The 26,482-nt window shown below is 39.2% G+C and overlaps 1 protein-coding gene across 1 annotated transcript in view; it reads right to left on the bottom strand.

Moving 5' to 3' along the window:
- Positions 1-20,436, bottom strand: part of ZNF235 (zinc finger protein 235) — a 33,501-nt gene extending 13,065 nt beyond the window's left edge. Inside the window, exons 1-3 of the mRNA XM_045531493.1 lie at positions 20,330-20,436; positions 17,671-17,797; positions 16,873-16,968 (exon numbers count right to left, since the gene is read on the bottom strand). Coding sequence (XP_045387449.1) covers positions 16,873-16,968; positions 17,671-17,797; positions 20,330-20,344 — 238 coding nt within the window. The 5' untranslated portion in view covers positions 20,345-20,436. The remainder of the gene's footprint in view (positions 1-16,872; positions 16,969-17,670; positions 17,798-20,329) is intronic.
- Positions 20,437-26,482: the final 6,046 nt, after the last annotated feature.

The following is a 26,482-nucleotide window of genomic DNA, read 5'->3' as shown; positions in this document are numbered from 1 at the left end:
AGATGTAAGCAAAGAAACAGTAGCATCTTAATAGAGAATTAAACACCTCACTGACAGAGCTGAACAGATTATCGAAGCAGAAAATAAACAAACACTGGACTGAAACAAATCTCTAGAACAAATGGATCTAACAGACACTAACAGGATATTCTACCGAATATGCATTTTTCTCCCCCACACATGGGACATTTTCCAAGACTGATCACATCTTACGATACAAAACAAGGCTCAGCAAATTCAAAAAAATCAAAATTATACCATGTATATTCTCAGACCACAGTGGATTAAAACTAGAAATCAATTCCAAGAGAAACATTTAAATCTACACAAAGTCATGTGTTGGGAGCGGTCTCTGATTACGGGGGAGCACATAGCCAATAGAATCATTGCTGGGAGCCTTGTCAGGGCCCTCTACCAATCACTTCCCGCCACGACTACCTGCAATGGTATATAAGCCCACTGTCCTTCCTGTTCGGGGTCTCTCGCCATGTAACTAGACTAGATGCCTCATTAAACTGCTGTTGGAAGAACTCCAGTTTGTTGCGTCGTCCTTGCGGGCGAGTGCGGCGCGACAAGTGGTGCCGAAACCCGGGAACTTCTCACACCGGCGGAGACGACCTCTTTGGAGGTGAGTTCAGAACCACAGCAGCTGGGGCGGTTTTATTTTGGACCCCTGCCCTCTTCTGACGCCGGCACCGAGTGCTTGTGACCTACCCCATGGGGAACTCTCCTAGTTATCCCTGACCGTGTCCTGCGCCATTTTGTGCAGGACGTGGACCGGGTGGCCCCATGGTTTCTCCACTCAGGGTCTTTAACGATTCCGAGTTGGGATAAGCTAGAGCAGGACCTTCGCCGTGCCCGAGAGTCTGGTCCCCTTTGGGAGTGTGTTCTCCCTGTGTGGGCACTGGTGTGCTCCTGTTTAGAGGACGACCGTTGCAGCGGTCCGGTCCGGGAAGGTCAGCAAGTACTCAGTGATTATCAAGATAGTATGTCTGAGAGAGGCAAAGTGGGTCCGGCTCGGCCGGGGCGGCCGAGGGAAAGGCCGGAAAGGAAACGTAAGTCCGCGGGTAAACAGGAATGGCGGGGACGCCCGCCGCCTGAAAGGGACATGGAGGAGGTGGCTCTCAAAATGGCCTCCCTCCACATGTCGGCTTCCTCTTCTTCCTCTCGTCCTTCTTCTTCCTGTTCTTCTTCATTGTCTCGCTCTTCTTCCCGTTCGCGTTCTCGCGAGGCGGAGGAGGGGCTGTCTCCGCAGGAGAAGGCGGAGCTGGAGGAGGCGGTGGCTAGATATGAGGCGGAGCGTAATCGCCCGCCCCCGTACGCTACTGCCCCTCCTTTTCCCGTTGCGGGATCCGCCCCTCTAAATATGGAGGGCGGAACCTCGTTTGTGCCTCCCCGAGCTAGAAAGAAGATACAGAGGGAGTTTGCTTTCCCCGTCTTTGAGGACGCTAATCAACATCGCTTTCACGAACACCTAGATTACAAGCAACTAAAAGCTCTGGTTGAAGCTGTCAAGGCTTATGGGTGCAATGCCGCTTACACCCGTGGCCTACTGGAACGGCTAAGTGCGCATGCCATGACCCCCAGTGATTGGGCTGGTACCGCGCGGGCCTATCCATGGGGCAATATTTAGATTGGAAATCCATATATCAAGAAGCCTGTATTAATCAAGCTCGGCAGAACGCGCAGCAGGGCCAGCCTGCCTGGGATGCCGATATGCTCTTAGGACAGGGTCGTTGGCAGAATAATCAGCTTAATTTTCCCATTCAGGTCTATAACCCCCAGGCCCAGGGTATCATAGAGCGTGCCCATGGCACCTTAAAGGCCTATCTCAAAAAACAAAAGGGGGAGACGGGGACGAGCCCTTTGGGCTTACGTACCCCTAAGCCTGTGCTCTCTCTCACCTTGTTTACTTTAAATTTTCTTTTGCTGGATGATCAGGGGCGCTCTGCTGCGGACCGCCACGCCAACCCCGGTTCCCCTTTATCAGAGCAGGTCTTGTGGAAGGATGTCCTGCTTAACAGATGGAAAGGCCCGGATCCAGTTGTGAGCCGGTCCAGGGGAGCTGTCTGTGTTTTCCCGCAGGACACTCCTGATCCAGTGTGGGTCCCGGCACGCTTAACGCGGCGAGTGCAGCGGTTGGCGGATGTGGAGGATGCAGATGATGGGGCGTCCGCTGCCGGGGATGCTGCTGCTCCTGACCTTTCTGCTGCTGGCCGCATCGGTGACGACGGACCGGCGCTGGGCCTTGCCAATCTTACATGGAACTCCTCCTCAACATTTGAGACGTCGGTCCACGCTATTCAGCAGCGTAATCTGTCTTTCCCCTCCACACCTGTTTGCCTCTGGCCCCCTTTTATCTGGATCACTGCTACTTCCTCTGGTCCTGGTGTTCTCAATTGCTCCACGGCAAACTGCTCCTATGTCCGTTGCTGGAATGCCTCCAGCCAGTCCATGGCAATTGTTGCCCGTATGCCTCGGCATATTCCTTGGCCGGTGGAGGCTCCTAGCTTCTTGACCCTTTTCCGACAGCGAAGAGATTTTGGCGTTACTGCAGCTGTAATTTCCACATTGGCAGTGACTGCCGCACTGGCAGCCGCTATGGCTGCAGCGGTAGGCTCTGTTCAGACAGCACAGACGCTGAACAACCTATCGGCATCTGTGGCTACAGCTCTGGACACAATCCGCCGTCAACGCGCACCTGAAGGGTGATATCATGATACTGAACCAACGTGTGGACTTGGTCCAGGAGCAAATAGATGCCTTATGGCAGCTGGCACAGCTGGGCTGCGAATGGCGTTTCACAGGACTATGCATTACCGCGGTACCGTTTGATAATGCTTCCGCCGCGGCCAACAAGTCTCGTCAATTATCTGCTATGTTGACAGGACACTGGTCTAGTCAATTTACCGCCTTGACCCGGCAGTTAACTCCACACGCCTGGACTTGACAGTGACCAATGGTCTCTTTCCTACATCTCAGTCAATAGTCCGAGGACTTCGGGACTGGGCTGGCCTGGGGTCCCTAGGGTTCATGGGGATCCTGGGAGCAGGTTTCGTGATCTGGGGGTTCCTGCGCGTTCGTGCACAGCGCCGCAGGGACCGAGTGGTGGTTACCCAAGCCCTAGCCGCCCTCGAGTGTGGTCAATCCCCTGGCACAAATGTTACGCTCCGAAGGTCAAGACCGCCTCTCCTCTCGCACAGCGTGACATGGCCCATGCACTCTGAGGGGTTTCCCCATTGCACCAGATTGTGGCGTGTCACCCCCTTACCAGCCGTTGCACCTCCCAGAGTCTCTGCTCATTGCACGGGAGACGGTGGCTTTTGCACCTGCTTCAGGGACTCCACCCCCTGGATCCGGACCTTGAGGTTGGAGTCCCCAAAGCTTGTGTTGCAAAACAAAAGGGGGAGCTGTTGGGAGCGGTCTCTGATTACGGGTGAGCACATAGCCAATAGAATCATTGCTGGGAGCCTTGTCAGGGCCCTCTACCAATCACTTCCCGCCACGACTACCTGCAATGGTATATAAGCCCACTGTCCTTCCTGTTCGGGGTCTCTCGCCATGTAACTAGACTAGATGCCTCATTAAACTGCTGTTGGAAGAACTCCAGTTTGTTGCGTCGTCCTTGCGGGCGAGTGCGGCGCGACAGTCATGGAAATTAAACAACCTGCTGCTGAATGATCCTTGGGTCAATGATGAAATAAGATGGAAATCAAAAGATTCCATGAACTGAATGACAAAGGGGACACGGGCATTCAAAATCTATGGGATACAGCAAAAGCAGCCTCAAGGGGAAAGTTCATAGCCTTAAATGCCTACATCAAAAAGACAGAAAGATCACAAATTAACAACCTAATGCCACATTTCAAGGAACTAGAAAAAGAACAAACCAAACCCAAAGCCAGCAGAAGAAAAGACACAATAAAGCCTGTGAAGTGGAATAAGGTTACTGGAAAGTGGATTAGTTGTTAATGTATATTTCAATCTCTGAGATAATCACCAGAGAAACTTAAATATAATTGATGTGCTAAGAAAGGAGAGAAAATGGAATCATACAAAATGCTCCACTGAAACCACAGAAGGCAGACAGAGTGGAAGACAAAGGCATGGTGGCTCATGCCTATAATATCAACACTCTGGTAGGCCAAGGCAGGAGGATCGCTTGAGGCCAGGAGTTCAAGACCAGCCTGGGCAACACAGCAAGACCCCAAACCTACAAAAAATAAAAATATTAGCCAGGCATGGTAGCATGCACCTGCAGTCCTAGCTACTTGGGAGGCTGAGGCAGGAGGATTTGTTGAGCCCAGGAATTTGAGGTTACAGTGAGCTATGATCACACCACTGTACTCCAGCCTAGGCGATGGAGTGAGACTAAGTCTCCAAAAGAAAAAGAGTAGAAGACAAAAATAGGAAAAAAGAATAAGAGCAACAAATAGAAAATATTAATAAATATGGTAGATATTAATCCAACTCTATCAATAATCAATTTAAATGTCAATGATGGCGAGAAACTGGAAGCCTTCCCTAGATCAGAAACAAGGCAAGGATGTTCCTTCTCACCACTCCTTCTTAACAGTGTATTGAAAAGACTAGCTAATGTGATAAGAAAAGGAAATAAAAGGTCTATCGATTGGGAAGGAAGAAATAAAACTATCTTTGTTTGCAGATGACATGACTGTCTATGGAGAAAATCTGAAAGAAATGACAAACTCCCAGAACTAATAAGCAATTATAGCAAGGTTGCAAGACATAAGGTTAATATACAAGTAAATTGCTTTCCCATATACCAGCAATGAACAAGTGGAATTTGAAATAAAAAATACCCCACTACTTATATTAGTAACCACCCCCCCAAAAAATACTACAGTATAAATCTAACAAAACACGTATAAGATCTATGAGTAAAACTACAAAACTCTAATGAAAAACTGAACTAAATAAATGGAGAGAGATTCCATGTTCATGGACAGGAAGACTCAATATTGTTAAGATGTCTAATCTTTCCAACTTGATCTACAGATTCAATGAAATCCCAATCAAAATTCCAGTAAGGTATTTTGTGGATATCGGCAAACTGATTCTAAAGTTTATATGGAGAAGCAAAAGACCCTGAATAGCCAACAAAATACTGAAGAAGAACAAAGATGGAATACTGACATTATTCAACTTCAAGACTTACTATAAAGCTACAGTAATCAAGACAGTATGGTATTGATAAAGGAAAAGAAAATAGATCAATGGAACAGAATAGAAAGCCCAAAAACAGACCCACATAAATATAGCATACTGATCTTTGACAAAGGAGCAAAGGTGAGACAATGGAGCAAACAGTCTTTTCAACCAATGGTGCAGGAACAAATAGACATTCACATGCAAAAATGTTAATCTAAATGTAAACTTTAAATCTTTCTCAGAAATAATGCAAAGTGGATCACAGACCTAACTGTAAAAAACAAAACCATAAAACTCCTTGAAGATAGCATAAGAGAAAATCCAAATAACTTCAGGTTTGGCAATGACGTTTTAGATACATCACAAAGGCACAATCCATGAGTGGAAGAATTGCTAAGCTGGACCTCATTAACATTAAAAACTGCTCTGTGAAAGACACTGTCAAGAGAATAAGTACAAGGCACAGAATAGTAGAAAATATTTGCAAAAGACATATCTGATAAAGGACTATTATCTGAAATATACAAATAACTCTTAACAGTAAGAAACCGAGCCACCTCATTAAAAAATGGGCAAAAGACCTGAACAAAGGCCTCACCAAAGATATACAGTTGGCAAGACATATGAAAAGATTTTCAACATAATATGTCATTAAGAGATATAAATTCAAACAATGAGATATCACTATACACCTATTAGAAAGGCCCAAATCCAAAACAATGAAAACACCAAATGCTGGTTAGGATGTTGAAAAAGGGGAACGCTCATTCATTGCCGGTGGGAATGTAAAACAGGACAGCTACTTTAGAAGTTTGGCAGTTTCTTACAAAACTAAATATAGTCTTACCATACAATCCAGCCATCAAGCTCCTTGGTAATTACCCAAATGAACTGAAAACTTTCCATCCTCGGAAAAACCTGTACATGGACATTTATAGCAGCTTTATTCATAATTGCCAAAACTTGGAAACACCAAGACGTCCTTTAGTAGGTGAACTGATAAACTGTGAAACATCCAGAGAAGGAAACACTATTGAGCAATAAAAAGAAATGAACTATCAAGTTATGAAAAGACAGAGAGGAACCCTGAATGCATTTTACTAAGTGAAAGATGCCATCTGAAAAGGCTACATACAATATTCCAACCGTATGACGTTCTAGAAAAGGTAAAACTGGAGACAGTAAAAAGATCAGTGATTGCCAGGGATTCATGGGAGGCACAGGTGGGGCACAGGAATTTTAGGGAAGGGAACCTATTCTGTATGATACCGTAATGATGGATGTGTGACATTACACATTTGCCAAAAGCTATAGAATGTAAACCAAGAGTGAACTCCAAGGTAAACTATGAGCTTTGGGTGGTAACAATGTATCAATGTAGGTTCATAGACTGTAACAAATGTACCTCTCCAGTGGGGGATGTTGACAGCGGAGAAGCCTGTGCACATGTTGGGACAGAGGATCTATAGGAGTTCTTTGTTTGTACAGCTGCTCAATTTTGCTGTGAACCTAAAACTGCTTTGAAAAATAAAATCTATTAAATATTATTTAATACACACATACATACACACTCCCAATAAGAAAATAACTTAACAAACAATAAAAACATACACCAACCACATGATCCAACTATTCCACTCCTGATTCTTACCCAAGAGGAATGAAAGCCTATGCCTACACAAGCACTTATATATGAATATTCATAATACCTTCATTTGTAACTGCCAAAAACTGAAAATCAGTGTCCATCAAAAGGTGAATGAAAAACAGTGACATAGCCACACAATGTGATACTACTCAGCAATAAAAAGAAATAAAATATTGATAGAAGCAACAACATTGGTGAATCTCTAATTTTGCTAAGTGAGATAATATAGACAAAGAATACATACTCTGTGATTTCATTAATTCTAAAAATGCAAAGGAATGTAGGTTACAAGAAGTAGATCAGCAGTTAGCTGGGGAAGGGGTTGGGACAAGGTGGGCAGGAGGGAGGAAGAGATTACAAATGGACATGAGAAATTTGTAAGATTTTAAGGATTTTTGGAAAAGCACCAAGGAGCCTTGTTGTGTTCTCCAAATTGACCCTCCCTCCAAAATCTGGGTGCAAAAAGTCACAACCTTACAAGCTCAAGGTGGCAAAAGGCAGAGTTCGGGGCTGTGGAATAGCTGGAAATTTAAGGCAAGAATTCTAGAGCAAGAGAGCCACAGAAGCAGTGAGCTAAATCTGAGTAGAAATTCTGCCCAAATCCCTGGCTGACCACTAGCACAAGGGCAGATTTGTGAGTTTAATGTTCACCAGACTGAGCATTCCTTCACCCACACAGAGCTTGAGTTGTCAGAGATCAGAACCTAGGACCAGAAAAAACATCAGAAATTTATGGAAAAAAATTAAAGGCAAGGGTACCACAGAGCATCAGTGCCTAACTCTGAGAATCAAGTCTGCCCAAATCCTTGGCAGATCTCTCAATTATGCAGATACAGGAAGTGCCCAAGGGCCTAAACTAAAAGAGCAGCAGCTGGAAGCCAAGAGACATACAGTAAAATACTAAAAAAAATCTGATTTACCCAAAAGGATGCAGAAAAGGACAAACTGATGACAAAAAAAAAAGAAAAGAAAAAATAGCAAGAAGTACAGGTAGACATACCCATATTAATAACTACATTATATGTAAAAGGACTACCCTAAGATCAAAAGGCAAAGATTGTCAGAGTAGATAAAAGATCCAACTAGATGCTGTCACCTTGAGACACATTTTAAATACAAATAGTTAAAAGGAATAGAATAGGAAAAGACATATGCAAATATATCATGCAAAACCTAAGGAAGCTCGAGTGGCTAAACTAGCATCAGACAAAAACAGTTTACAAAAAAGAGCACTGCCAGAGACAAAGACAGACATAATAACGAAAGGGTCAATACGAAAAGAAGGTATAATAATTATAAATATATATGTGTTGAATAAGAACTAAAGGGAGAAATGAACAAACGTACAATCAGAGTTGGAGATTTTAACACTTCTTTCAGCTGTTGACAGCATAATTAGTCCATCAATATATCAGTAAAGCCATACAAGATCTGAACACAATATTAACCACTTTAACCAAAATGAACCTTAGAGAACACTGTACCCAACAGCAGAACACACATTTTCTTCCAATGCACATCTGACAAAACAAAACACATCCTGGGCTACAAAACAAGTCTCAAATGACTTCAAAAGACTGGAATATTAAATAATATATTCTGTACCCACAATGGAAATAAATTCAAGACCAATAACAACAGATATCCAGAAAAGTCCTAATTATGTGGAAATTACACACTAAATTACCCATGCATCAAACAAGAAACCACATCAGAAATTAGAAAATATTTTGAAGTAAATAATGAAAGATCATATAATTTCTAGTGTGCAGTTAAGTAGTATTCAGATAAATTCATAGCTTCAAATGCTTATATTAGAAAACAAGAAAAGTCTAAAAACAATAACCTAAGGTTCTATCTCAACAAGTAAGAAGGAAGGAAATAAAGAGTGAAAATCAATTAAATATAAACAGACAAATAACAGGAAAAGTCAAGGAAACTAAAAGCCAGGTCTTTGAAAAATAAATTAATGAAAATTATAAACCTCAATACTAATTAAGGAAAAAACCAGAAAAGACCAATATTATCAACCTCACGCATCAAAGATGGGATGTTATAAATCTTAGCGGTATTAAAATAAGGGGATAAATTCAACAACTTAGATGAAATGAATGAATCCCTGAAACATCCAAATTACCCAATCTGTGAAGAGCAAAAAATCTAAATCATGAATTAAATTCAAAAATAAAACATTATCTTAAATATGGTGTATGTATACAACGGACTACTACTCAATTATAAAAAACAACAGTGATCTAGGACCTTATATTTTCCTGGATAGTGCTTGAGCCCATCCTCCAAAGTGAGGTATCACGAGCATGGAAGAATAGGCACCACAGGTACTCGCCATCAAATTGGCACTAGCTGATCAACACTAAGGTGCTCACACAGTAGTAATATTCTTTGAGGGTTGGGGGTGGGTAAACTCACAACTAATGGACGTGGTGAGCGTTGTAGCGGGGAAAGGGCATGCCTCAAATCCTTTGGGTGTGGCAAAGTCATAACATGTAACCAAAATGTTTGTACCCCCATAATATCCTGAAATAAAAAAAAGAAACTAGAGGCTTAGAAAAATCTGTTAATAAAATCCCAGGTAATCTTGAAGAAGAAAAGGATTAAAATGATAACGAAATGTAATTATGTTTAGTAAAACATTTTTAAAACAAAATATTGGGCAAGTCTACTTTGTAGAACTAAATAATAAATGATAAAAGTTGAAAAAAGATAAAAAAAAAAAATAGGCTGGGTGCAGTGGCTCACGCTTGTAATCCTAGCACTCTGGGAGGCCGAGGCAGGCGGATCGTTTGAGCTCAGGAGTTCGAGACCAGCCAGAGCAAGAGCGACACCCCGTCTCAAAAAAAAAAAAAAAAAAAATTAAAATATAAATATAAATAAAAAAATAAAATAAAACATTCTCACAAGAGAAACTTCAGGATTAGACAACTGAACTGGTGAATTTAATTTAGCATTTACAGAAGGAATAATACTACTCTTACACACACCCTTTTAGAAAACAGAAGAGGATGGTATACTACTTACCAAGTTATCAAAACTAGACAAAGATATCAAATGCAGAGAAAATTACAGATTACGAGCCCTTTTCGACACAGGTGCAAAAATCCTTAACAAAGAGCAAATTTTGATTTCCCCCAGAAATAGAACAACACATACAATATGACCAATTTGTTTCAAAAGAGATGTCAAGGTAATTCAATGTAGAAAAGGCAGATGTTTCAACAAATGGAGCTAGAAAAATGAATATCGTTGTGGAAAAAAAATGAACCTTAACCATTACCTCACACCATAGATAATAATTAACTCTAAACAGATCATAGTTTAAACAATAAAAGAACTTTTAGAAAAAAAAAAGACATAGGATAACTCAGGCAGGAAGATTTCTTAAGACACAAAGTAATATACTATAAAAAAATTGATAAATTGAACTTTATTCAAGGACATTTCTTCTTAGAAAGACACCATTAAGAAAATGAAAAGTCAAAGACTGGTATAAAGTATCTACAAACATATATCTACAGGTTCCAAAATATATAATTTTTACAACTCAATAAGATAAACCAATTTTTCTAAAATAGGCAAAAATTTGAGGATATTCACAAAAGAAGATATACAAAAGGCCAAGACAAACCTGAAATGATGTTTAAAACCACTAAAAATCATTAAAAGTACAATGAAATAGCACTACACATGCATTAAAATGACTAAAATCAGAAAGAGTGAAGATACCAATTGGAACTCTCATATACTAATAGTGGGAGCACAAATTGGTATAGCCACTATGAAAAAATTTGCCAGTTTCTTATTAAATTAAACATACACCTACCATATGATTCAACCAATTCCAAGCCTATATATTTCCCCAAGAGAAAAAAGAACCTGTGTAAATTTTCCATAGCAACTTTATTCATAGTAGCTAAAAAGTGGAAACAACCTAAGAGTCCTTCGAATGGTGAATGGACAAAGACGTGGTATAGTTATTATATAGTTATGCAAAGAAATATCATTCCACAACAGAATGGAAAAAATTACTGATAGACCCATCTCAAAAATATAATGTTACGAGAAAGAAACCAGACACCAAAAAAAAAAAAAAAGACATACTGTTATGGCTCCATTTGTATAAACTTCTGGAAAAGAAACTGTCATAGAAAGCAGATGAGCAGTTGCCTGGCCTCAGCGGTGAGGGGAAGGGACAGCAAATGGTACTGTTTACATGACCATATAGATTTGTAAACTTAAAACTGGGTAAATTTCCAAAGAAACACACAGAATAGTGGTTCCAGGGGCTAGGGGGAGGGGGAACTGGGGAGTGGTTGTTTATTACACCCAGAGTTTCAGTTTTCAAGATGAAAAAATTCTGGAGACTGGCTGCGCAACAGTATGAATATACTTAGCACCACTGAACTATACACTTAGAAATGGTTAAGATGGTAAATTTTATGTGTTTTTTACCACAATTTTTGAAAAAGGTGAATTTTCTCAACACTATCAACATTATAAAAAATAGGGAACTAATGAAAAACCATCACAGATCACAGAAGACTGAGAAAATAATGAAAGTTACATGCAGTATGGTATCCTGGATTGGATTCTGGGACAGAAAAGGACAATAACGGAAAACAAGTAAAATCCACACCAAGTCTAGAATTTACTTAATAGTAACGTAGAAACATAAATTTTGTAGTTGTAACAAATTTACCATGGTAATGTAAGATGTTAACAATGGAGAAAACCAGGTGAGGGCTTTAGAGGCACCCTCTATACTATCTATGAAACTTTTCCATAAAATTATTTCAGAATTAAAAGTTTGCTTTTTAAAAAGGGTGAGTTTTCCTACATGTAAATTGCATCTCAGTAAGGTTTTTGATTAGTGCACAGCTCTTGGTTTCTATTACTATTCTCCAATAAAAGAAACCAATGGGCGGTTTCTAAAGCTAGATAAGAAAATAAAAGATGAAGAGAGAGAATCTTATAGAAACAGAAGGTAAGGAAGTGATCAAAAAACATAAGTATGGAGGCTTATCAAAAGGATATAAGAGCCAACCTGAAAAAGCTCCAAATGGTTAAAGTATAATCCAAAGTATAAAATAAATATATATTTGATTGTCCTCAGAATTCCAGAAAAAAATATATATCTAAGTCCACAGTGATCACAGAATGGGTATTAAATGACAATAAGGAGTTATTGTTTTAGACAGATAATCTCCGGGTGATACGACATGCTCCAGCAATAAAAGTAGAGGGACAGATAAAACAGGAGCAGCAGAAAGTTATACCTGCTAAAACAGTGTGCATAGAGTTTGTTGTACTACTTTCTTTACTTTTCTGTGCATCTCAATATTTTCCTTATTATTTTATTAATAATCAACTTAAAAAGTTTAAAGTCATAGAAAGGAGAAAAACAGGTCATCCAGAGTGTATGTGTGGAGGAGGGGGGAGAAGGAGAAAATTATCAGTTCAATTTTCAATAACAGAAAAAGATGTAAGGATGAATGTTAAATCTAAACTGAATTGTGGAATTACAAATGGGTATCCCATTAAGTCATTTTTATCATGTATGTCCCCCAGTGTGGTGGCTTATTATATGATTATCTTACAGGAGCAAATACATGATTTTAGAATTAATTTTCTATGTTGTATACATTTTTGCAATGTATGGACCTGACATATACAGAACATTCCCTCCAACAACAGCAAAATATGTATTTTCTGAAATACACATAGAACATTCTCCAGGACACATGACATGTTAAACCACAAAAAAGTCTTACTAAATTTAAAAACATTGAAATCATACAAAGTATCTTTTCTGATCACAATGGAATAAAACTAGAAATTAACAGAAGAACCTAGAAAATTCATAAATACATGAAAATTAAACGATATACTCTTAACCAATAGATCAAAGAAGAAATCACAAGAGAAATTAGAAAACATCTTGAAACAAATGAAAATAAAAACACAATATGCCAAAACTTATGAGATGCAGTAACGCCTGTGGTAAGAGGGAAACTGATAGCTGTAAATGCTTACATTAAAAAAAAAGAAAGATCTCAAAACAACAACATAAACTTACACCTTAAGGGATTGAAAGAATAAGAACAAATTAAACCCAAACCTAGCAGAAGGGAAGAATCTAATCTAATAAAGGTTTCAGCAGAAATAAATAAAATAGAGAATTAAAAACAGTAGACAAAAATAAACAAAAACAAGAGTTAGTGCCTCAAAAAGATGAACAAAATTGACATTTAAGTAAATTAATTAAGGAAAAAATAAAGACTCAAATTACTAAAATCAGAAATGAAAGTGGGTACATTACTACTGAACTTATAGAAACAAAAAGGATTATAAAATAGTACTGTGAACAACTGCCTGCCCACAAATTGGATAACCTAGATGAAATGAAAAAATTTCTAGACATATAATCTATTAAGACTAAATCACGAAAAAGAGCAACTACTGATAGATTTGTAACTACTAAAGACAGTGAATCAGTGATCAAAAGCCTTTCAGCAAAGAAAAGCACTGTACCAAATGGCTTCACTGATGAATTCTACCAAACATTTAAAGAATTCTTAATGTCCATCCATCTCACTTTTCCAAAAAATTGAAGAAGGAGGATTACTTCCTAACTCATTCTATGAAGCCAGCATTGCCCTGATACCAAAGCCAGACAAAGACAGTATAAGAAAAGAAAACTACAGACCAATATCCTTTATGAACATTGATGCAAAAATCCTAAACAAAATACTAACAAACAGAATTCAGCATCATATAAAAGAATTATACATCACAACCAAACAGGGTTTATTCCTGGAATGCAAGGATGGTTTAACATATAAAAATCAATCAATGTAATATAACACATTAACAGAACGAAGGAAAAAAAACCACATAATCACCTTAATCAATGCAAAAAAGAACATTTGACAAAATTAAAAATTCTTTCATAATTGAAAAAATATTTAAACTAGGAACAGAAGAAATCTAACTCAACATAATAAAAGCCATAAATGAAACACCCACAGCAAACATCATACTCAATGGTGAAAAAACTTGAAAGCTTTTCCTCTACTATCAGAGCAAGGGAAGGATGCCCGCTTTAACCACTTCTATTCAACATAGTACACTGGAAGTTCTAGCCAGAGCAATTAGGCAAGAAAAAGGAAGAAAAGGCACCTGAACTGGAAAGGAAGAAGTAAAATTATCTCTATTCACAGATGATGTATGCAGAAACCCTAAAGATTCCACAAAAAAAACTGTTAGAACTATTAATAATAAGCCAATTCAGCAAAGTAGCAGGATACAAAGCCAGCACACAAAACTCAGTCAGGTTTCTAGACATTAACAACAAATTATCCAAAAAAGAAATTATGAAAACAATTCCATTTATAATAGCATCAAAAATAATAAATACTTAGGAATTAACCAAGGAGGTGAAAGACTTTACACCAAAAACTATAAAACACTGCTGAAAAAAATTAAAGGTGACATAAATAAATGAAAAAATATCCCATGTTAATGAACAGTAAGATTTAGTATTATTATCAATATCACCCAAAGAATCTACCGATTCAATGCAATCCCTATCAAAATCCCAACACTTGTTTGCAAAAATTAAGAAAAAAAAGACAAAACTCATCCTAAACTTCATATGGAATCCCAAAGGACCCCAAATAGCCAAAACAATCTTGAAAAGAAGAAAAAAGTTGGAGGAATCATACTTCCTGATTTGAAAACTTATTAAAAAGCTACAATAACCAAAACATGTGGTACTGGCATAAAGATATATAGACCAATGGAACAGACCTGAAAGCTCAGAAATAAACCCTTGCGTATATGGGCAAATGATTTTGACAATGGTGCTAGCCCAGTCAATGGGGAAAGGACAGTCTTCCATGCAAAAGAATGAAGTTGGACACTTACCTTACACCATATGCAAAAATCAACTCAAAATTCATCAAAGACTTAAATGTAAGGGTTAAAACTATACAACTCTTAGAAGAAGCCATATGGCAAAAGCTTCCCAACATTGAATTTGGCAGTGACTTCTTGAATGTGACAATAAAAGCACAAAAAAAAATCACAAAGTGGACTTCATGAAAATTAAAAACTTTTATGCATCAAAACACACTATCAACAGAATAAAAAAAAGCAATAAACAGAATGTGAGAAAAGAATCCTTATCTGATAAGGGATTACTATCCAGAATATATACAGAAATTTCAAAATGGATAACAAAAAACCAAACAATCTGATACAAAAATGGGCAAAGGACTTAAATAGACATTTCTCAAAGAACATACACAAAAAGCCAATAAGCACAGGAGAAGATGCTCAAACATCACTAATCATTAGAATAATGCAAATCATAACATAATGAGATACTTCAAACCCATTAGAATGGATATTACCAAAAAAGCCAGAAAATAACAAGTGTTGACAATGATGTGGAGAAATCAGAACCCTTGTATACTGCCAATTGTAAAATGATGCAGTTGTGGAAAACAGCTGTTCCTCAAAAATTAAACATAGAATTACCATATGATCTAGCAATTTCACTTCTGGGTATATACTCAAAAGAACTGAAAGTAAGGACTTGAACAGATATTTGTACACCAATATGCACAGCACCATTATTCATGATACCCCAAAGGTGAAATGTCCATCAACAGATGAATGGATAAAGAAAATGTGGTACATACAGTTGACCCTTGAACAGATTTGAACCATGTAGGTCCACTTATATGTGGATTTTCTTCCGCCTCTGCCACCCCTGAGACAGCAAGACCAACCCCTCTTCTATCCCCTCCTCAGCCCACTCAATGTAAAGACGAGGAGGAAGACTTTTACGATGATCCACTTCCACTTAATAGTACGTATATCTTCTCTTCAATTTTCTTAATAACATCTTTTCTCTACCTAACTGTAGTGTAAGAAAACAGAAGGTAATACATGTAATATACAGAATTATGTTAATTGGCTGTTTATGTATTGGTAAGGCTTCTGGTCAACAGTTGGCTATCTGTAGCTAAGTTTTTGGGGAGGCAAAAGTTATACTCGGATTTCTGACTGTGAGGGAGGGTCAGTGACCTCAACCTCCATGTTGTTCAAGAGTCAACCGTACTATAGTGGAATATTATTCAGTGTCAAAAAAGAAGAAAATTTTGACACATGCTACAACATAGATGAACCCTGAAGCTTTATGCTAAATGAAAGAAGCTAGATACAAAATGACAAATATTATATGATTCCACTTACATCAAATACCTGGAATAGTCAAATTCACAGAGGTAGAAAGTAGAACAGTGGTTCATAGGTGCTGAAGGGACGGGGAGAATGTGAAGTCACTATTTAATGCGTACAGAGTTCAAGGAAAAAGTTGGGGAGATGGATGGTGGTGACGGCTGTACCACAATGTGAATACACTAATGCCACTGTACACTCAAAGATGATTAAAATATTAAAGCTTGTGTTATGTATATTCTACCACAATTAAAAAATAAATATACGCTAATAAGCCTGGTGGTGTAGTGCTCAGACACAAATTGAGGCAAGTTTTGGACATGGAGAATGAAGGAAAGATGGTATTTTCAATGGGCTGGTCAGAGAAGGCCTCTCACGAAATGAATTCTGAGCAAAGATATAAGAAAGAGGGCTTTTGAAGGCTTATGAGATAATAGCATTCCAGCCAGAGAAAAGAAAGTAAAAGACTCTAAAGCATAATCATCAGGTGTGAGGGACAAGTGAGGCTGGCAGAGACAAAGGGAGGTGGGAAATGGCAGGAGAAAAACACAGAATGGTAAAGCAAGAAGAAGGGACAAACAGTAGACAGCCTTACAAGCCCCTTAAATACACTGGATTCTACTCTGAGTGAAATGGGAAGCCAGTGGAGGGTCTCAAGTGGAGGAGTGACACGATGTGACAGATGTTTTCAAAAGGTCTCTCTGATCATTGGGTGGAAAAGAGATTATCCCGAGCAGAGGCAGAATAACTGGGCTGTTACCTACGATGACTCCAGCTGCAGTTCTCACCTGAATGCCTACCCATTTGGGTTTGGATCTCCTTCATCCAAAGCTTTTCCTCTCTCTCCAACTGGGATATCATGTCTGGTTTGAAGGACTGATGTCCTGTGAAAAGATAAGATTTAAGTGGAAATGTTAAAGGAAAAGAGTACTAAAAAATTTTCATTCCAATCCTATAATGTAAGGCTCCGCCCTGCCCCCATAAATGTCTATCAAACATTTTTTATCATGATACATTGTAAGAAATACATTTACTATCATTAGAAATATACTACTACCCTACATAAACTATCGAAATAAAAGATTAAAAGACCTGTTTCTAACCAATGTCTGTTTTCATCACATCCTTTTACTAGTAGCAGCTACAGTTATTGCTACAATGTGCACCATTTCTGGCTAATGAGCTTTGCTATTACTGCTTTATTTTACTACAAAAATGCTGATGCAATTTATTAAATTTCATGACCCACCAATAGATCACGACCCAAAGTTTAAAAAAAGATATATGAAATAAGGAGACATAACCAGCCATGCTGAACTGTTCATTTATAGTTCATTTATAAAGGAAAAATATTTGCCTTGGAAGAAAGACCAGAAACATCTTTTCTCTATGTTCCAAGGGAACTGGAAAACTCTGGACTCTGAGGAGTCCCAAACCCTTGAACCAGTGGGCAGACGCCAGGCATGCTACAAAACATCTTAAAATGCGCAGGATAGCCCCCTACAACAAACAATTATATGGCCCCAAATGTCAATGGTGTGGAGGTTGAGAAAGCCTGCCAAATTACAGGGGGCACCTGTCCTCACCCACTGAGACCAGGTTCCTGAAGTTCTCCAGCATCACTTCTCGATACAGCTTCCTCTGAGCAGAGTCCAACAGCCCCAGCTCCTCCTCGGTGAAGGCCACAGCCACGTCCTTGAATGTCACTGCCTCCTACAACAAGCACATGTAACCTCAATCTTATACCCAATGGGCACTGGCACCTGAACAACTCTTTCAGTATAGTTCCTATTCTTTTTCTTCCATAATCACACCAAAAATGCTACTGGGGAAAAAGGAAAAGGAAAAGAAAAATACCTAGTACATATAACATGGTGCCCTTTATATAGTTAAGTCCCTAGAACTTACTTAGAGGAACATGCTTTATCTGTCAGTTGATCTTTTGTCAGCAGCATTCAGAGCCAAGGTTAAGAGCACAGGCCCTGGAGACTGACTGCCTCAGTTCACATTCCAAGGCTCTGTCCATTACTAGTTTTGTGACCTTGGACAAGTTACCTAACTTCTCAGTACCTCAATTTCCACATCTGTATAACAGGGCCTACATTATAGGGTCCTTGAAGGAATTAAATAAGTGAACATATGTATGATTTTAGGATAGCATCTGACCTATAGTAAGTTATCAATAAATGCCAGCCATTACTATTATCATCACCATCTATTTCATCCCATTTATGGCTTCATGGTACTCCATGAAAGTGATGATCTATAATGTATTTAATCATTCCAAATAATGCATAATTCAATAGTTTTAAATTTTAAAATTATAAACAATTCTGCAAAAACCATATTTCTACATAGATCTCAGGCAACTTGTCTGGGTATTTCCTTAGGACAAGTTCTAAGAAGTGGTAACTCCATTGTCAACAAATATGCACCTTTATTTTACTAGTATGATGGTAATTTTCTCAATTAACTGGTCCTGTTTCTCCACACTCTGGTCAAAACTGGACATTATCTTATTTTTTAAATTTTGGGTAAGTTGGTACGTGATCAGAAAAAGGGGGTGCCTCTTTTTAAAAATTTCCATTTAATTTTTAAAAAAAGATCTTTTGATTTTTTTCACATATTGCCTACTGACTTCCTTTGCTCAATCATTGTCTCTGATGCAATCAGGAAAATTTCTACTAAGATTAAATTTTTTTCTAGCATATATAAGTTCCCACCCCCACCCATTTCCTATTTGTCTCATAACTTTGTAAATGGTGTCTTTCTATACGGAAATTAAAATTTTTAATCTAAAGACTCTGCTCATTCCTGCATTTGTTTTGACTGGACTTATGAGCATCTATGTATTAAACAACCAGATGATGCATCTAGCTGAGAGCCAGGCACTAAGAAAGGGAACCTGGGGAGCAATGTTATTTTTGGAGCCCTTGACCCACCAGGACATGCCAAGTACACATCTACTGTGGCCTCAGGTCCCTGAATGGAGAACTCTCTTCTTCGGAGTCTCTTCTTCAACCAAATGGAACACCTAAAATTTCTGACTTAGGCACTGGAAATTTTAGTGTCAGCTGGGCACTGAGTGCACTTCGATAGGTATCTAAAGGTTCACAAACCCGTCTCTTTATGTTTAAAATACAGGTAAGACCATCTACACCCTCACAAAGCTGTTCCATTGGGTAAATGCCTGGTAAATCCCCTAGTACTATTAGACTTTTAAACTAAGTATGTACTTTTAAAAAATACACTAACATGTTAATGAATAAAACAGATACTTAACTATAATACATGGTTTAGCTTAGAATTAAAGAAAAAAAAATCTAGCTCTTCTCATTTGAAACAACTATAAAGTTATTTCCTCTTAGTTTAGGATCAAATCGTATCGCACCAACCCATGCAAAATGAGGCACCACGTATGAGAAAACAATTGAGTCTCTAAAACTTTAAGGACAAAAAAAATGGTGGCTGCGTGCAGTGGCTCATGCCTGTAATCCTAGCACTTTGGGAGGCTGAGATGGGAGGATTGCTTGAGACCAGGAGTTCGAGAACTGCCTGAGCAAGAGTGAGACCCTGTCTCTACAAAAAATTAAAAATTAGCCAGGCATGGTGGCACATGCATGTAGAGCCAGCTACTCGGGAGGCTGAAGCAGGAGGCTCACTTGAGCTCAGGAGTTTGAGGCTGCAAAGAGCTATGATGATGCCACTACACTGTAGCCCAGACAAAACAGCAAGACCCTATCTCAAAAAATAACAAAATGGCAAGAATTCTCAGAATCCCTATTTGGGAAGAAAAGTTTTATATAGGAACACAGTCATTGCCAAAGTCTTTTAAAATGGCAAAATTCATAGACCACATAAATACGGAAAATAAGGAAAAATAAAATTAGGCAAACTATGGAAAATGCTGTAACCATTTAAAATGTAGGTGATATAAAATTAAATTTTAAAAATTCAAAATTGTACCTAAAGTATGATTATAAATGTATATCTGCGAATACAAATAAAAAGGAATGTGGAAAAATGATTTGTAAGCATATCTATAATGTGGGAATTGTTTTCCATTTTTAAGAGACCTGATATTTTTAATACTATTATTTGGAAGTAAAAGGCAAGAACCTGGCATATAACAATCTCCCAAGTGCCTCTGTTTCCCTTTTACCCTTGGCAAGCAAGAGAAAAACGTGTCCAGTCTTTGTGAAATGAGATGTCATTTTAAGGAACAGAAAGGCAAACCAAACTTACCTGGAACTTGGTCATTTTTCTCCTCTTCCTTCTGGGAAAAGGCAGAGTTCTGGGAAAGCGAAACTGGGGAAGAGAAAGACATCATGAGATAGGCTAAGAATGCCATTAGTCCACACGGTACTTTTTATGTCTCTAGGCAGACACAGCTGCAACAGGTTAGTGAGAACAGGATCTGGATTCCAGCTACTACTGGGCCCCCTCAGCCAACTGCTTTGCTCATGAACCATCCATGTAACAGTCCTAACCCAAATGCCTCTTGTAGCTCCCCGAGTATTCCTTCCAAGCCTGTCTATCAGAGGAAGTGAGAGGTAGACAGTATAATGGAATGCCAGTCAAAATGCCTGGCTTCCAATTCTGGCATTTCTACTTATTTTCTAGGCTGGAAAAGTCCAGGAATCCAGGTACAGCCCCCCATCAGGCAAATACCAGACAAGAGGCAGTGGCTTTGCAGCTGGAGCGCCGACCCCATCCTGAGCTCAGAGGAGCTTCCAAACGACAGGTGCTTCTTTCAGCACTACCACAGAGTTAACGGTAGCATCCAGCATTTTACTATGCACTAGTTACTGTTTTTAAGCTCTCTCTCTCTCTCTATAGCATATATATATGTTTTAAAATCTCATTTAATTCTTGTAAGAACATTGGGAACGCACTAACACTTTACAGCCACAAGGAAACGAAGACAAGGAGAGATTAAGTAACTTGCCCAATATTTCACAGCGAGGAGGAGACAGAGCTGGCCGGTGTGTCTGGGAGGAGGGTTGGGGCAGCGGAGAGCGCGGGAGACCCTCAAACTCTAAGCACGACGCGAGCCCGCCCCCAACGCGGCAGGCTCCGCCGAGGGGACGCCAACTCCCGCCGCCTCCCAACCCCGCTCTCCATCGCTGGCCGCGACTTCTCTTGCCCAAGCCAAGGACCAGGTCACCGCTGGCCCCACGCCCAGGCCGACAGGCTCGCGGAGGTCCTGGAGACCCGGGGCTGACTCACCGCCCCGGGAGCAATCTCGAATCCGACCTCGCCTTCCTGGAGCGGAAGTGCCTCCGCCCGCGCGCAGTTATTAAACTCCACTTCCCAGAATCCCCAAGCGGAAGCGCCTCAGCCTTCTCGCGCCTCCTGGACTACATTTCCCAGAATGCCCGAGGGCGGCGGCGATTCCCACCAGCTGAGCCGGCTTTTGTTTTGACTAACGCGAGTTCGGTGTGAGGCAGTTATCCGGCGCTGTTACTGTCAGATTCCTTTTTGTTTTATTCATTTGTAGAAGCTCATGAGAAAGTAATCGCAAATTTAAAAAAGGGCGGCCGTACAAAAGAGAAAAGCGAAGCTTGCGTTATGAAAATAAGTTAAAAACCAAAATTTTTAGGGGAAGCAAAGGGTCGGCTAAAAATGGGAAACGTAAAAGTGACTTAGGCTGAGCTGCGACGGACACCGAACGTTAAGGAACACTGGATGTCAAACTTGTGTGGAATGCCAGCTCCCCAAATACCACCAATTCAACCTGTTGGGAAGACAAAAGAAAGAGTTTATAATGCTTTAAGGGAGAACACCACCTCGACAGAGCTTTGCACCTTGACAGAGCAAAGTGTCAAGGCAAGGTCGGAATTTATTGAAAACTGGAAGCTAGGTTTAAGGCCAACGAGTCTTTCAATGCAGGAGACCTGATTAGGATTTCGTAATGATCGTGATACTACAGTCCAGGATTGTTGGAAATAGCAAGGGTTTTTGAGGCAAGGAATCTTAAGGTACAATCTGTTGATACTTTCTTGGAAGAGACTGAACAGACGATGGGCCTTTGCGGAAGTTCCTATAATGAACAATCAAGCGGTTTGCTTGGGCAGGAGTATCCTGGAATAAAGACATGCAGATGAAGACAGCTGAACAGTCACGTTGGTGTAGAAACTGAATTGTGAGAGGACAAGGAAGAAGTTTCCGTCCTTAATGTCCAAGCTGTGTGTACCTCTGGGAGTGGAGAGGCGAGGAGAGAAGGGAGTAAAGTGTTTCCCTCTTTTATTCCACAAGGCACCTAAGGGCTCTTGACTGTGTTTTGTGCAATGAGCTATTCATTCCAATATGCTAAGAACCTACAAAAAAGGTGATACAAACATTTATTAGGCCAGAGAAATACCTTGAACTTCACTTGTCCAGGTCTCACTGTCATCCAGGCTGGGGTTCAGTGGCGTGATTATAGCTCACTGCAACCTCAAACAACTGGGCTCAAGTGATCCTCTCGCCTCAGCCTATCAGTAGCTAGGACTACAGACAGGTGTCACTACACCTGGCTAATTTTTACATTTTTTGTAGACAGGTTCTCCGTATGTTGCCCAAGCTGGTCTGGAACTCCCAGCCTGTGTCCAAGAACTTTGTTATGTCTCTTTTTTAACTTGATGTTATTTGTTTATGTCTTCTCTTTTTTTCTTAATGTAGCCAAAGATTGGTCAATTCTATCTTTTAAAAAAAACCAACTTTTCATTTCATTGATCTTCGGTATTATTTTTCTAGTCTCAATTTCATTTATTTCTGCTCTGATCTTTCTTATTTCTTTCCTTCTATTAATTTGGAGTTTGGTTTGTTCTTGCTTTTCTAGTTACTTGAAGTGCATGATTAGGTTTGGTCTTTTGAGGTAATGTTCTAGATCTTGTAGGCAATTTTTTTTCTCCTCTGCTTGCATATTTTCAAGTAGCCTATCTTCAAGCTCATTGATTTCTCCCTCTGCTTGAACCATTCTGCTATTGAGTGCCTCTGATGAAATTTTCAGTTCAGTAAATGTATTTTTCAGTTCTAAGATTTGTTTGATTTTATTATTTTAATCCCTTTGCTAAATTTCTCTGACAAATTTCTGAATTACCTTTCTGTGTCATCTTGGAGATTGCTGAGCTTCCTTTCACCTCGTTCTCGCTTTTTCCAGTGTAGAAACCATGAGTGTGTGTGTTGGGGGGGGAGGGCGTGTATTTTCTGCAGGCCCTAGGAGGGAGGAGGGAGCATTGCAGATATGGAAGTCCAATTCTCTTGGAGCTTTTTTACTTCTCTGTGGTCCTGGGAACTGTGTCCACTTTATTTTTGAGTTCTCAGTCAGATATTGCTGGTGATAATCTTGGTGCTGTATACATGATTTTTGTTTTTGTTGGGGTGGGGGGCAGGTAGTGAAGCCAGTTTGCTTCTATGCTGCCATTTTGGAACTGGAAGTCCTCTGATTCCATTTTATCTCCACTACTGGTTTATGAGATGTAGCACTTTAAAAACTTTTTAAATGGTTTCTCTAGGGCTTAAAATATATACCTGTAATTTTCACAGTCTATCTTCAAGTAATATTATGCCAATTCATGCACAGAATACAGCAGTATATTTCCAATTTCTGTCTGCCCTGTTTTGTGGTATTGTTACAAAACATCTTACTTTTATATATGCTATAAACTCATAAAACCTCAATCCTATTTTTGCTTTAGTGAATTGTATTTTATTAATAGAGTGAAATAAAAATTATTTTGTATTTGTAATTACCCTCATCTTAATGATTTTCATAGTTCTTTATTTGTTTTGGTATATCCAAATCTACTTTGGGAATGCTATTCTTCCTATCTGTACAAAGTCATTTAATAATATTTTACAGTACAGGTCTGCTAGTAGTGGATTCCATTAGCTTCTGTTCACCTGAAAAAGTATTTTGCACACTTCCTGAGAGATTTTTTTCCATTGGGCTTATGGTTTTTGATTGATAGTATTTTTGTTTCAAAATGTTAAAGATGTAACTCCATCGTCTTCTGGCTTGAATGGTTTCTGATGAGAAGTCTGCTGTTTTTTCTCATCTCTGATTCTTGTTTGTAAGGTATTCTTTTTCTCTGTCTGCCACTAATATTTTTTTTGCATTGTCCATTTTGAGCTGTTTGTCAATGATGTGCCTAGTATTTGGTATTCTCAAGTTCTTGGATCTGGGTGAAATCTTTTATTATGTTTGGAAAATTCTCAGCCATTATCTCTTTAAATATCTTTTCTTCCCATTTGCTCTCTCCTCCTCCACCTTGGGCTTCCAATTATGCAAATATTAGACCCTACAGTGTTGTTCAACTGTTATTCTGTTTTCTTGACAACTTTTCTGTGTTTTAATTTGGGTAAATTATATTGTCTTCAATATAAACTTCAATTCCACTTCTCTGACACTTTTCTCAGCTGTGTTGAGCCAATTTGTTCTTCAAAAGCATGCTGATAAAAGCTAAAGCATTATGATAAATTTTCTTTTCTAGCATTACCCATTTGACTACTAAATTCCACTGAAGACCTCCATCTGTTCATGCATGTTGTCTGCCCTTTTCAGTGGAGCCTTTAGCACATCATCAGTTATGTAAAATTTCCTGTCTGGTAATTCCAAAATATGGTCATCTCTAAGTGTGATTTTATTAATTGGCCTGCTGTCTCTTGGCAGAAGGTCAAATGCCAGATATTAGTAACATATATAGAATAGTAGAGACTGAAGTAAATAGTATTTTTCTCGTGGAATTGGACATACCTGTTCAGCTAGGATGTTAGGGTGGAGAATTGAATTGATCTAGTCAGGAATTGGGTTTTGTTGTTGCAATATTTATCTTAAGGGTAGCACTGGCTTCAAATATCTCTAGTGTTATCTTTTACTTAGAGTGGGAGCCGGAGTACTAGAGGATTTTTCTCAATTTTCCTGTTCAATCCTTAGCGTTTGGTCACACATGTGCACCTGTACTGCAGGATTATCTGCCCATGTTCTTCCCTTTACCCAGGGTAGCCTGCTATTGCTTGTCACTAGGAGTAGACAAGCCTGTTTGCAGGATCCAGGGATTTCCTCTGTTGTCTTGGTTAGTCTCAGTCTTGAGTGGAGATTGGAGGGCCAGAGATTCTATGCATTTTGGGGAGCCAGAAGTATACATACTAAGACAGAAGCTTTCTTCCCTCAGCTGTGAACAAAAAAGCAAGTGATACTGCCATATTGTGAACAAGCTGAACACTAAAGTTCACATAAAAAGACAGAGGTAAGAGAATTAAGGTAAAGCAATAGAAAGGTCCCGTCTCACCCAGATCCAAGTCTTACCTTATCTGTATCTTATCATTTATATGAACTAAAAAAAATTTTGGTTTAAACAATCCTGAATTTTCTGATACTTATAACTAAAGGCATCGTAATTGATAAAACCACCATGAGCTCTCATGATCTTCCTGTGTAAGTGATAACAGCAAAGAAATGCATCAGAAGCCCTGGATTTCTGATGATACTGTGCAACTTGAACCAGCACCTTGGAAGCCAGGTTAAGCCAGTGCTTTGGTCACCCTATTCATCCAACACAGGAAAATCTGACAGGAAAAAAAAACAAAAAAACATGATGCGTCAATTTCTACTAGATTCCACTAGCACATCCTATGCTTTGTGGACTTTGAGCCCTAATGAAATTTCACAGAAAGATAAAGCTGTGAAAACCTAATTTATCTGTATCCTCAAAAATCCAGAAAATTTAAAAAATTAACTTTAGGGTTTTTTTTCTTTAATTTTGGCCATAATGCCATGTACTGAAATAGAGCAATCACATCATGAGTTCTTAAGTATAAGGGATAGTATCTCAAGAGTTGGTCATTTCTCTGGTAAAATTAGTAAATGTTATTTATAATTATTTTTCTTTTCTTTTTTTTATTTTTGAGATAGTCTCACTCAGTTGCCCAGGCTAGAGTGCCATGGCATTAGCCTAGCTCATGGCAACCTCAAACTCTTGGGCTCTAATGATCCTCCTGCCTCAGCCTCCCGGGTAGCTGGGACTACAGGTGTACACCACCACGCCCTGATAATTTTTTCTATTTTTAGTTGCCTGGCTAATTTGTTTCTATTTTTAGTAGAGAGGGTGTCTCCCTCTTGCTCAGGCTGGTCTCGAACTCCTGAGCTCAAGCAATCCTCCCACCTCGGCCTCCCAGAGTGCTAGGATTACAGGTGTGAGCCACCGCACCCAGCCCAATATTTTTAAACCTAGTACAAAAACAAACAGAAAAACCTACCACTGCATACATAATGATGAGTGACCTTCCACAGATTATCTATAAGCATGTATTTGAACATATATGTATACAGACTTAAATTAACTGGATATTATAAAAGTACAATCCACATTTCCACTAAACAATATGCATGATCCTTTCTTGTCATTTTAGATC

Source organism: Lemur catta, chromosome 19 (assembly GCF_020740605.2).
Source record: "Lemur catta isolate mLemCat1 chromosome 19, mLemCat1.pri, whole genome shotgun sequence".
In the NCBI taxonomy this organism is placed as follows: Eukaryota; Metazoa; Chordata; class Mammalia; order Primates; family Lemuridae; genus Lemur; species Lemur catta.
The sequence above is the reverse complement of the archived record's forward strand: the minus strand, read 5'-3'. Positions and strand labels throughout refer to the sequence as shown.